This window comes from Pteronotus mesoamericanus, unplaced genomic scaffold (assembly GCF_021234165.1).
Source record: "Pteronotus mesoamericanus isolate MK-2021 breed Mesoamerican mustached bat unplaced genomic scaffold, CSHL_Meso_final contig_25, whole genome shotgun sequence".
NCBI lineage: Eukaryota > Metazoa > Chordata > Mammalia > Chiroptera > Mormoopidae > Pteronotus > Pteronotus mesoamericanus.
Window position 1 is genome coordinate 14,886,077 of NW_026555105.1, and position 14,032 is coordinate 14,900,108.

At 41.3% G+C, this 14,032-nt stretch overlaps 1 protein-coding gene across 1 annotated transcript in view; it reads right to left on the reverse strand.

Annotated features, from left to right (window-relative positions):
• DHX35 (DEAH-box helicase 35) overlaps positions 1-13,782 on the reverse strand; it is a 60,106-nt gene extending 46,324 nt beyond the window's left edge. Inside the window, exons 1-4 of the mRNA XM_054573755.1 lie at positions 13,689-13,782; positions 8,028-8,161; positions 4,180-4,272; positions 2,994-3,071 (exon numbers count right to left, since the gene is read on the reverse strand). Of these exons, the coding sequence (XP_054429730.1) occupies positions 2,994-3,071; positions 4,180-4,272; positions 8,028-8,161; positions 13,689-13,728 (345 nt within the window). The 5' untranslated portion in view covers positions 13,729-13,782. The remainder of the gene's footprint in view (positions 1-2,993; positions 3,072-4,179; positions 4,273-8,027; positions 8,162-13,688) is intronic.
• Between the last annotated feature and the right edge of the window lie 250 nt (positions 13,783-14,032).

The following is a 14,032-nucleotide window of genomic DNA, read 5'->3' on the forward strand; positions in this document are numbered from 1 at the left end:
CAAAACTGACAAGTCTATTAATATTACACGGTTAACATATACACTTCAGATTTCTTTACAGAGAAAGCATGTTGTTTCATGGAAATTATCCATGGCTATAAATTTGGAGTTAAAATGCAAACTGATTAAGAGCTGGGATACCAAACCATAAACAGGAAAAATTTAAGTAACTGAGTCATCTCTTGTGGCATAAAAGGTTAAGTAGTTTCCAAACTGTTAACTCCATTTTTACACACACACACACACACACACACACACACACACACACACACAAGACTTGGAAAATATTTATCAATAATTTCTAACTCGAAAACAATTAGAAAATGAACTCTGGGAAAAAAGATTACACAATAATTAAAGCTCAGTACACAGCAAAAATGACTCAGGAAATAGAATTAATTCCTTGTCCAGATAAAGATGGCCCTCTCTCAGAGCTGATTTAAAACAACGAAAGAAATAAAACATATTATCAACCCAAACCTCCACCCCAATGAAAGAAGGAAACAACCAGGAGCTCAAACAATAAGTCAGGAAGGACAGCTGCCAGAAGCTGTGAGGTCTGAATCCAGAAGAAAAGCCCCACCTCCTCACAGCCAGAGCTGGCAGCTGGCTCCCTTAACGTTGGTATCGCTACCCGACAAACCAGGGCTGACAATCCTTGTACTAGGAACACCTAAGCGGCAGGCAGCGCGTTCAAGCTCTGAAGACAAAGGAAGTGTCTCAGTGGGGGATCGACTCTGACAGCAGAGAATCACAAAGGAGGGAGGGCTGAGGGGGAAGTCCAGCCAGCAGGAGCGAGCCGCAAATCCCAATTCAGAGGGCCTGGAGAGTTTTATCTTGAGCCACTGCTGACCTTTTCCATCATTAAGGAGCCATTGCAGACCTCTTCCTCATCCTCGTCCTTGTCCCCGCAGCAAAGGGGGATAGATTTGGTGAGAGGCTGTTCATTGTCCAGACCAGTACAACCTCACAACTCTGCAGCCATTAAAAGTACTAACACAAGCCCACTGCATTAAAGCTAACAAAGAAAGGAGGAAAGAAAAGAATGTAAGCAAAAGAGCAGTTTAAAAGGAAACTTTAACAGTTTCCCCCACAAAATGAACAGAAGTAGAATTCAGCCAAAAAATTCCACTTTCAATGAAATCACAAGCTTCAGCTAAAGACAAGGAGCAGGTGCAAAGGCAAAGAAGAATCAGAGAAACAAGGTCTCAAATGTGCAGATCAGAAGCCAGACTGAAGACATGAAAGACACTAGAGAGGCTTTCCCCGAATTTGGGAAGAAGTCCCTAAAATTTATACAGTCCTATAAATAGCCACTTACAAAATTAAAGAAACTTTTCCACAGTGTCAATAGTAAAAAGTGAATCTGAATCGACCATGCTGGAGTAACTTGAAAATATTGCTATAGCTCTTTCTGTAGGAAAATAACAGAAAATCATCGTCATGTGAAGAGGTGATCAATGGAAAGGCAGCCAAAAATTGCATGAAAAAAAATTTACAGAATGTGTCAGGCAGTTAATTAATAAAAGCGCTGTTATTTTTCTCAATTTAAAAATGTTTGTGGCATTATCTGCTTTTAAAAATTATAATATGTCTCCTCCCATTCTAAATATTCACTTACCTATTAAGAAAAAAAAACTCAAAGAAATAATTACGAGACCCAGGTAGAGATAAAGAAATCAAAACAGAATAAATGTGACTAAAAACAATCATGAACATTGTGGACAGGCTTAAGGAAATCTCACAAAACCGAGCAGAAAAAAGCAAGGGATTGATTGCAGAGATGGCGATAAATACTAAAAATAAACAAAGGAGATCCAATATATACTTAACAGATACTCTTAGAAAAATAATAAAATAAATGTAACAGAAAAATATGCCGAGATATAATAGAAGAAAACCTGCCTGATAGAAGAGATTGGAACCTGAAGATTAAAAGTTCTTCCACATTTAAGAAAAAATTAGACAGCAATCAGCATCAAGGCATATCCTGGGGCAAAAACAACCTTAAAAGCATTCAAGCAGAAGTACGCCAGGAAGTAGGGCAGAAAACCCCTGCTGGACCTGAGACTTCTGTCCCACGATCCTCCGTGCTAAAAGTCAAGACAGCAATGTCTGCACAGTTTCCAGGGAAAGAGAGTGGAATCAAGAATTTAATATCAACAAAGAACACAATCAAACATTCTCAGGCATATAACATTCAACTAATCAAGAAACAAAGCAAAATGAGCGATTCAAGGTTGGCAAAACAATGGAAATAATTAATGATGAACATTAAAACTAAACTGGAATTAAAGGCCTGTAGGAGTTATGATTACAGAAAAGAATGTATATTTATAAACCTTGAAATAAAAATTATAACGCTGTATATATAACAAATGGAGCAGGAAAGATGGAAAAAATAAGCGTGCTAATTTGCTCTTATAACAGGAAACTACCTACAACATAGTTTCAAAAATAAATAACATCCTAAAGCTTTTTCTAATCTTTTTTGTTTTTAAGATTTAATAAATTCCCTTGTGGTAAACAAATATCTATCCAAAGTTCAGAATAACTACTCCTGTTTCACTTCAGTTTCCTCTTCTGTTAAATTCTACAAAAGCAAATACATGGCTATGAGCCCCTTTTTATAAAATTACTTCTATCCATCCAGCCAACCATTCTGTTTTATGTGAACATAAGAGAAGGTTGGAATGATCCTGACAAATGTTCGCACTGTTTTTGCCGGACAGTGAGATTTGGGTTTGTTTGTTTGTTTTTAACTTCCTCTGTACTTTATTACTACTTAAAAATTTCATAATGTACAGGGATCAATTTTATAAAAATAATCAGGTCATAGTTCTTTTTAAAATGAAGCATTAAATTCGCAAGGAGCAACGTCATACTCAATGTGGAGCTTTTAGGAAACTAGAAAAAAATTAAGTCACTGAAATAGAAGACACAGATGGAGTTTTTGCAATACAAAAAAATATTTAAAAAAAACAGAAACTCACCGTAACAGCAGCCACCCTTCGAGGCTGGGTCACTCCTACAACTCTCCCTTCCGCTGTCCAGCCAGCTTCTGCAAGGTACTGCAAGGAAAGTCACACCTAGGCATACATCTGACACCACTTCTCCAGAAACCTCCTCCCCTAAGGTCACTCTGTGTTGTGTTAAAATCACTGAGAAAAGAAATAACAGATGGTTCTCGCCCCAAAAGACATTCTGGAAATTACTTTGCAAATAAGGGATCTGAGGCTTGAAAATGTTAGGTAATCTGTTTCAGTTCACATCAGAGCTGGTAATCAGAAGGACCAAGGTAAAATTCAACTTTCTGACTCCCTTGTCTTACAAAATTTCCATGGAATGGAAATGCAAGCAGTTTTAGCTACTTCAAGGAATAACATCTATCCATGTGCTCAGAACAGTGCTAAGGGGGAAGGAGGAAAAAAATTTAAAACAGTGCTAACTCTGCAAAATAAAGACTTTTAAAGTACTCATAGAGATAGCTCAATATAAATATCAACCATACAAAATGTTTTAGGAGACTTAAAAAAACATATTTTAGATACATGTATACATGCCATGATATTATATTAGTATACATAACATTTGATTATATTTATCTGATTTATGTACTTATTTGCTACATATATTTGTTATGTAGTTATTTGATTATATGCATTTTTAAAATCCAAAATAGATAACAGTATTAAATAGATTTAAAGTGATAATTTTATGTAGCACTTATTATTAGTTTTTATTACAATTATTATTATTCTCTAACTGATAATCTCTCAGTAATTTAACATGACCCTTCTCCTGTGTCCCTATGTAATTCTATAATAATCAATTTTTATTTACCACTATAGCAATAATTCATTTTACTCCTCTTCTTCAACTATAATTATTTGAGAACAAAAGCTATGCATTACACCTCTTTGATTCAATCCCCATTGTTCCTTTCAGAGTATGGCTATTAAATTATTCTTTTGGAATTATAAGAAATCAAAGACTGTTACTTCAGGACTAATCAAAGGACTTATAAGCCTCAAAAGTTCAATAAAAATATCCGATTGGGTTGAATACTTCCTCTCTGAGAGAAGACTGTAAAAATGCAAATGTCAGTAAAGGAAGTTCTCATTACAAAACCCTTCCAATAAAATCTAAGTGCAAAGACACATTTAAATACATACTCACTTGTGGAATCTGTGTGCTTTTCCCACATCCTGTTTCTCCAACAATCACCACTGTCTGATAGTTTTCTATCAAGTATAATATATGATTCCTAAGCTGAAAAAAATAGAACCATGCATTGTAAATAACCATACATTTTCTCAAAAGACCTAAACAAAGATATTTAAACATTGTGAGCTGTTTGCCAAAGCAAAGTAAATTTCTAAAAGATCAAAATGTATTTCCAACTCTTAGGTACTGCTGGTGTCAGTGTAAGCCGATACAACTCTAAGTATCAAAATATATAATGCACACACTCTTTGAATCGAGATATTCAATTATAAGAAGTTATGCTACAGATATACAAGTACATGTAAACAAAGATGTATATACAAGTATAATCACTGCAGTACTTTTTATAATGACCAAACGCTCTAACAGCCTAACTGTTCACCAATGGGGGGATTAGTTAAATCGGTTATGAAATACTCCAAGGGAACATATGCACTCATTCAAAAAGAACAAATGTCTACTTATACTGATATGAAATGATCAACAAGATGTGTCAAGGGAAGAAAGCAAGGTGCAGGACAGTGTGCGTGATGCACCAGTATTTGTGTGTTAAAGAATAAATGTATGTATATAAGCTGTCTTTGGGAAGAAGACACTGGTAACTGCAGTGTCTCCGGGGAGGGGAACAGGGAGGCTGGGGAGCAGGGCCGTGAAGGACAGCCTTACACTTTGTACAACAAGCATGTATTACCTAATTAAATTTTTTTCCATTGATTAATTCATTTAAAAAAAAGAAAAACAGACAAGAGGAATATGCTTTCACCGCTACCTCTCAATCCAAATACACAACAAAGCACCCACAGGTTACATCTGTATTTCAACAGAGCCTTCCTTTACCCACTCACTGTGAGCAGAAACATTGGCATGGCCACTGGAAAGTCGCAGATAATTCCAACATCCCATCAACTTAGCTTCCTAATATACCTGGTACCCACATTCGATTACAGACACACCTCATGGTCTGGAAAGCCGTGAAAGTTGTTCCAATAAATACCTGCTTTGGAATCAAGTTTTTTTAAAAGGCTGCCTAATTCTCCCACGCTGATCACTCCTGAGCTCCTCTGATCCCACAGCAGCAGTGTGTCTGGCGAAGATTAGAAGAGCCGGGATATTGCCTAACTGGTTACATAATCCAATGGCTGTTTTAGGTTTTCTAATTTGGCATTACATAGGTCTAATTATGTAGTTCTCAAATCTTAGTGTGAAAATCTCTGAGGATACTTGTTAAATAACCAAGATTCCTAGCCCTACTCTCAGGGTTCCTGATTCAGCAGGGCCAGGGTGAGGCCCAGGAGTCTGCATTTCTACAAGCACACCTAAGGGGGTTCGGCTGCAGGTGGCCTGATGACTAATCTAGATGTTTCCATGTCAGGTGCTTGCATTTTGTGCTTTCTTTTTTCTGGGTAGGAAGGAAAAGGTTTGGGTTCTTCGCAGATATTTTGTAAATGGTAGATCTATCCACTGGATGGACGGATGAATGGATGGGTGGATGCTCAAGGGAAACTTGAAAGATAATTTGAATACAGACAAAGGACAGACAAGGCATTCTCGGAAAGGGAAATAACATAAGCAAAAGAAAGGAGATGGAAATGAGCAAACTATACAAACTCTATTCGAGGGTGCGATAAAAAGCCCATGAGAGGCTCCAGGTGTGGATTGGGGATGAGTTTCGAGGGGTGTCGTTAGGGCCGCCCTGTGAAAGGCACTGAATGCAGAGCTGGAGCCTAGGCTTTACCTGGGGAGAAGTACAGGCTGTGTTTTGAGAACACTGGACGGCAGCACACAAGACTGACCTGAGCCTGAAGAAACTGCGAACAGTAACTCATACTGCCTGTGCTAAATACGAAGCACTGCAAATGGAAAGAGTCCAATGACATTCAGAAGATGAGAAAAAGGTTTCCAGTTTGGAGACCAGGAAAATGACAGCACCACTGACAGGCACAGGCAGGAAAACCAAGGAGGGTGGAGGAGGACCTGAATGAGCTGCAAAGAGGCTGCGTGTGAGGGAACAAGAGGACAAGCTTGGGTGGCCGCGTCCAGGGCCCAGGGAGAATGCCAGCCTACGGGGGGCAGTCAAGGGCCAGGCCGCCCCGTGATGGCGCCAGGAAAGTGGGGGTGAGCTCCAGAGTTATCCATCCTTTAGTTTCAGCATATTTTTAAAGCTACTTTTAATTTTAATGGGGGAGGGAGTGGTGAATGAATCAATCTCCTAGCTTTATCATGTGAGATCTTAACTATGCTTAAACTCTCTTTGCTTTTTATCAGTAACTTATACTCCTATCCTTATTATTTTAATTTCATCAACATATGTTAGCCTCTTGCTTACTCTTTTTTTTCACTTGTGGTTTTATTTACCATATCTTATAATCGGAAGATAAGGATCAGTCAAGAAAAGGCCAAAATTAAATACCTGGTAAATAATAATTTTCCTCATACTGGATGGAATGTTTTCTACATGTCCGATAACTTACTAAATGCTCTGCGTGAATTATCTCACCCGGTCCTCATAACAATCCTAGGAGGGAGGAACTATTAGTCCCATATTATAGATGACAAAACAGCTCAGAGGGCAAAGCAAGGTCACGCAGTACACAAATGATGAAGCTTGGGTTTGAACTCTGAAGTCCAGGCCCTTCATCACAGCTCATACTGTGTCCCTCAGTGGTGAGGGAGCAACAGTGAACCGCTACGCTCATCTCCCGAGGGTCAAGCTGGTTTACATTCACACATGACAGATGAGGTAAATCCCCTGCAAAAGAAACCCAGAGACTGGCAGTATATGAGTGACTAAAATGTTTGGGGCCATATAAAACTATAATGAAAGCCACTTGGCTAAATTAATAAGGCTGCCACTTAATATCCATTTGGACAAAGAACATATTAATAAGAGAGGAATTATGAGCGGTCTAGACAATGGGACTCCCTAAGTATAAGGACTCGGCAGCCTTCACCTAGCCCTGGCCGGGGGAGAGGCGGGGGCTGCTGGAGGCCACCCCTACTCGGGTCATTCCAGAGACACGGGGGGAGGCAGGGACATTCATCACCCTTCACCAGGGGCTACACAAGAAAATATATGTATCCTTCAACTATAGCTAAATCGCCTTTGGCTCTCGGCTCACTTTCTGATTACAATGTGCCTTCCCATGTGGACTTGGCAACAGGGAGGAAGTGTGTCCATGGATCAGGTCCATCCGAACTGAGCTACAATTCACGGTAAACAAAAATATTCTGAATTCTAGTTTACACTTTGGTCTCTTGCAAGATGACAAGAGATGTCTCCATTTCATGAAACTGATGAAATCCAGTGTCCGGACGTGCACATGGTACATAACAAACACACCAACATCCCCCACTGTCCCGGTGGGAGCAGCCCTCTTCAACAGAAGCCACCTTATATTCCCATTTAATCTTGTTTAAAGAAATATGCCTTTAAAAAGGAAGCCAAAATTGGCCATATGTTGGTAATCTGTTGAAGCTGTATGCATAGAAGTTCACTGTGCCATTTTCTCTGTTTTTCTGTATGTCTGACCTTGTCCATAATGGAAAACAAAGAGAAAAAAGAACACCATTCCATTTCTTCCCGTTTTGAATAGAGAAGATCTAACTGAAAAAAATCTTAAGGACTTTGACGGTTTATAAGATACATATTTTGCAAAGTTAATCCCTTCAAATAAGGGTGACTCCAGCTCTCTGTGTCATAAAGAGTCATTGAGAGTAAAAGGACCCTATTCGCTTCAGTGCCTACAAAACTCTTGCAGATGGCTTCGGGTCGACAGACTGAACGGGCTTATTCAATGTACCTTGAACACCGGCAGCTTCTGCCTCTGCTGCTCTATAGAAAGGGCGGCATAAGGATTGTAAACAACGGTTGTTGCAGAGTTTTCCGCTACACTTTGTCTCTCTTCAGAGATACTGACACCTGGTCCCTCTGTACCTGTAACAGAAATTTTTTTTTTCAGATTCTCTGATACGGTGAACAAATGTGCAAAAGTTACAAATTCAAAGAGGAAGCTACACAACAGAAGCAATGCATTTGATCTCAAACTACTAAGAGATATTTAGCTTTAACTTCAGGAAAGCATCTAGAAACGTACGATTGCTATAGAAATACAAAAATGTTCTCTGCAGGCTTCATTTGCAGTGTCAAGAACAAAGGAGATACAGTCCAGTGGGCTCCAAACTGGCCACACACAACTGTATATTACAGAAGACAATGTTTTTAGTTCTGGTCTCCCTGTCCATATTATCACCTAACCCTTAATAAAAGTGACGGAAACCAAAGGGGAATTAGCTGAGGCAAAGGATGAGTCCTGTTATTGCAGGACAGCGGCAAGTTCATGGACAACAGGAACCAGGGACTCAAATGCTTTCTCCTGGGCTTCTTCCTTCTCTCATCTCTGTTCCTCTCAGCATTTCCTCTCTGCCCCTTAGGGTGGCTTCCCTACAGGAGCAGAAACCAAGGCTGCCGACACAGCCACAGCTCAGGCCCTCAATCCCTCCACCAACCATTCACTCACCCACCCAGCAGGGGTGGGAATGCACGAGATACAGCATGAACACTGGAGGCAGGCATGCCTTCCTGTACCTCGCTTGCTGCTTCTATCATTCCTCCCAATAGAACAAAACTTAGTGCACGAACTGGTAGTAAATGCTAAGGAGAAAATTAAAGACCCAGTATGGGGGGACCTGGAGCCCCAGGTGTGTGCTGTCTGAGGATGTGGGGGGCTCTTTTTCTCCCAGCACAGGTCCAATGCCCAGTCCGATCCAATCAACTATGGCCAGAGGAGTGGGGCACGATAAATAGCAGCCCCCATTTGAATCACAGAATTGGAGCGGCTGGACGGGAAAAGCGCTGTTCTAAGAAACCACTCTGCTGAGCAGATTAAACCACATATTCCACAACAGCTTCTTGGTAAGAACAATGACGACCTGGTGCTCAGGAGGGTGAAGAACAAGGAAGCCCTTTTCCATCATGAAAAACTGCTCAAGGTACCATAGATTCTCAGCCTGAAAAGAGAAATGCCTTAGGAGAAGCACTTTTATGATTGCTCCCATAACTTTTCATGCCAGTTTATTTGTGTAGCTCTAGGATAGAAGTAAGAGTAATAAGTAAATGAAGCAAGGTTCAAAATTCAACTCACCAGTTAGAGCTGCTCAGCACTGAGGCACGGTGCCTCTGTGTAGCAATAAACACCCTCTCTACAAGTTCAAATGCAGGCTGCACAGCCTTCTTTTGGGGGTGCTACAGGGATAACTACCCAAAACTTATCTCGTAAGTCTTCTGAACCCAGAATCTGTGACAGTATGTGGAAGTATGGGGCCTTTATAACAAGAATATTTATTCATTTTTTTTAACAAGAATATTTAACCCAGTCTTTTAAGTCTGCATTTTGGGGAGTCTCAGATCCCTTTGATAATCTAATAAATGGCCCTGACTAGTGTGGCTCTGTTGGTTGGGCATCGTCCCACAAAGTGAAGAAGGCTCACAAGTTCGATTCCTGGTCAGGGCTCATACCTGGGTTGCGGGTTCAGTCCCCGGTACGCACAGGTATGAGAGGCAACCGATCAATGTTTCTCTCCCTCTCCACCTACCTTCACCTCTCTCTAAAAGTCAATAAATAAAATCTTAAGTTAAAAAAAAAAAAGGCTGATAACAGCAACCCCCTCAATCCAGCATTTCCTCTCACACAGTTTTTCAGTTTAAGTAGTGGCCCATTAGTGGGGTTATGAAATGAATGTAGTGGATCGTGACCAGCATTTTTAAATAATGAACTAGAAATAGGATAGAAAGTATCAGAGTATGTCCCAGGAAGCAATACTATTTTTGTACAACTTGTTCCAGGTGTATATGTGTATAAGCAAGCTGAATCACAGCACAGTATATTCTTTACTATAGGTCAGGTCAAAAAAATCTCCAAAGTTGTTGCTATAAAGTTTTTGCCAGGCATGTAGTCAGCAATCATTAAATATTTGTTTAATAAGTGAAGAAAAATGGCCAGGCCCTTCTGATCCACTTGTGCTAGTCAAATTTTTCCACAGAAATCTCAGGCAGCTCAGACAAAGCTCTTAAAGCAGACATCACAAACTGGTAGAGATCACAAACTAGTCACTCAGGGTCCCCAAAGACACCTTGCTTAAAATGTCTGAAATAGTCAACTCAAAACATGTAAAAATTTCCCGTTTAAATCTGGATATTAGACTTTAAAAAAAAAACACCTGGCAACTCTGAGCCCATATGACAGCCATTAGATAGAACTAAATACAATTTCCTGCTTTAGACAGCATAGGCAAGCTCGGGTGTCTATCAGTATATGCACATTCTAGTTTGCCATAGTCCCCACTACTCCCCATTGCTGCTTCACTTACCTAGATCGTCTGAAAGGCCCCAGTAGCTATCTCAACTTGTGACTCTCAGCCTGCAGGATATGTTCATGATTCCAACATCTCGCCTTGTATCTAGCCTCAATCACTTACTTGACTTTCACCATGTATTTCCCTCATCCTACTTTCATACCCTGAACTTACACCACCATCAGAGATACTGTAACCATTTAATAAAATAAGTAGAAGTGACCAGCACAAACTTAGGGCCCAGTAAGTGTGTTCTAAATCCATTCCCACCTCAATTAATGACAATTTACCTAGACAAGTGGTTCCCACACTTTGACATGCTGGAATCAGCTGGGGAATCTTTTAAAAAACACTGATGCCTGGTTTCTAGCCCTCCGGACTTCTGATTTATTGCCACAGGATATGAGAGAATGGCAGGATATTTAAGCTTCCCAAGCGATTCAACTACACAGCAAAATTTGAGAACCACTTACCTAGACAATGACCTAACCCAGAAATCTGAGTCAGTACTGACTTTACCTTCTTGAACATCTGCCTCTAAAATGTCCCTCCAATAAATTCCTCCTCATTATTCCCAAGCCAAAATTAAGGCTTTCAATATACTTACTCAATTTTAGTAGTACCTTCTCTTAAGGGTGTCCCTGACTTAATTTCCTCCCCTAACCTTTCTGCACAGCACTGCCAAAGTTACCTTTCTAAAATAAACCTGATCATGTCATCCCTTATTAAAAGCAATGAAATACAAATTCTTTAACTTGCCATGAGACCTCTCACAATGAGGCCCCTATTTTTCTAGCTTCGTTTCCTGATAAACCCCAAAATGCAGGGTGGGAAGAAAGTATGTTTATAATTGTGAATATGCAAAACAGTTTATCCTTGTATTATTACTTATTCTGTATTATTTTCCATATGAAAAACTACAAACTTTCTTTGCCCCATCCTGTATACCCCACCACTTAATATCATTAACACTACTCAATCATTTTGGTTTTTTGGACATTCTTTTTTCTTTTCCGAAAGATTTTATTTATTTATTTTTTGACAGCGAGGAAGGGAGAGAGAAAGAGAGGGAGAAAAACATCAACGTGTGGTTGCCTCTCGCACATCCCCTACTGGGGACCTGGTCTGCAACCCAGGCATGTGCCCTGACTGGGAATAGAACCAGTGACCCTCTGGTTTGCAAGCCGGCCCTCAATCCACTGAGCCACACCAGCCAGAGCAGTTTTTTGGATATTCTTGAGGCACGCATCCCACTTTGCCTTTGTTCATGTTGCACCCTTTGCCTAGAGGTCCAATCTCCTACTTCTCCATGGAATAAAAATCTTGTGTGTGCTTCAGTATCCACCTTGAAAATAGCACTTTCTTTTTTAAAAAATATCACTAGCTTGATAAATTATTTCTTATCCACACATTTGATCTTTCCCTCTCCTCTATACTTCCATATAATTAAAATAGTTAATATCTGTCTCGTGCTAACAGCTGTACATGTACGCGCATTTAGTCTTCAAAACAATCCTTTGGGTAGGTGCTACGTCCAATTTAGACATAAGGTGACTGAGACTTTCAGCACTTAAGTGACTTTGCCGAGTCACCAAGTTAGTAAATGGTAGTCAAGGATGGTCTCTATCGCCTGACTCAAGAGCCCACTTTTCCTTACCAACAATTTCTTCTGCCTCATTTTAAAATCACTTCTAAAGGGTATCCAACTTAAGAGTATAATTGAGAGACAGAGAATAAACCTTGAGAGCAAAGTAGAGCCCTGGTATTCTGTATCTGTTTCCTGACCACAAAATTTGGTGTTCGGTAAGTATACTCAATGAATAAACTAAATAACGGAATAAAACTCTTAGAGTAATCCCATGTTCTTTAACTAAAATAATACCCTGGTTTGACTTTCAGCAGTTCATTCAGGCCTTTATTATACTTAACACTTTGACTTATTATGAAAAGCTTGAATAAATAGATGGTACCTTGTTACCTAATGGGAGCTTAGTTTTGGCTGCAAATAAAACTCAGGATGGCTAACTGGCTGATAACTTGAAATGCTGAATCATAAAACTGTTAAGTGACAAATGAGAGATTTTAAAAAAGAACTAGCACATCCCTTGCATGGGTTTATCTCCCACATCACTTACATGCATGGTCAGAATTTCAGGGACGTATTCTAAAATACCCTTTAAAAGCTTCCCTTGTTTTACCTTCTCTATCTCATTTCATTTTTGCTGCAATATACTTTGCATATCCAGACCTGCAGAGGTGCAAGCAGTGGAGGGGTGGGGAGGGGTGGACTTGTTTTTCAGGAGAAACTGATGGAAGAGGACAAAGCAATGCACCTAGCAGGGTCTCACAGGAACACATTCAATAAAATCCTGATACAGAAAATTAAAACAAAACAAGCAAAGCATTTGGGGCTGACATTCGTGTTAGCCTGCAAAAGGGGAAGTGCATGGCAGCCAATATGAAGGAGTTCACTTTCTGGTAGACAGTCGGAGTGGACAGGAATCACCCTAAAACAAAATAACATACTTTCCCTTTTTATGAGCACTTACTCTACGTCAGAGTCGTCGTGCTCGTTATTCAAGTTCACAGGATCAATGTTATTATTCCGGCCGTTTAACAGCTGAGGAGGCTAAGGTTCAGAAGGGTTCAGTGATTTGCCCGAAGGCACTCTGCTACCACGGGCAGAGCAGAAAATTCGAACCCTGGCAGTCTGACTCCGCAGCTTGAGCTCCTAAAACCCTGAGCAGCACCGCCTGTCCGGTTCCAGGGTAGCCCCAGGGCGGTAAAAGGACACGCGTGGGCACGTTAGCGTTTCCCCATCTCGAGGATTGGGCAAGACAGGCATCAGGAGTGAGGAAACGAGGCCCAGAGTCCGAGAGGCTCGAACAAGGTCACACAGAGAATTTCTGCCCAGGCTGGAAGCGGACCCACGAATCCCTCCGGACTACTGTGCGCGCCGGAGTCGCAGACCCGACCAGCATCGAGGCGGCTGTGACCAGCCCGCCGAGGTCAGGCCTGCGAGCAGGTCCGCACGCCCCAGGTCCCCGGCAGCCAGGCCAAGACCAAAGTCAGTACGCCGCATCTCCGCGGCAATCTGCTCAAAGCCTTACCCGGTCGCCAGAACTTCACCGGTCCCATGGGCGCAGCCATGCTGGGGTGAAAGGTCACGATGAACGCTCCTCCCCTCCTCGGGCGCGCGCGAGCCCTTGGAGGGAACGGGGGGGCGTGGCCCGCGAGGAGTCAACGCCGGCGGTTACCGAGGAATTACGGCCACGCCCCGCGAGGCAACCGCCCCCTCTGTACCACGTGGCCGGGAGCTGTCGACCGCTAGCGTCCCGACCCCGCCTACAGGCCCGCGTGATCCACTAGCGACACCGAAGAACAGGGCGTTTTAGCGCCGCTGGCCACGGTTCCAAGTGGCTTTTCTAGGAGTGTGGCGTGGCCTGGGTGGGAG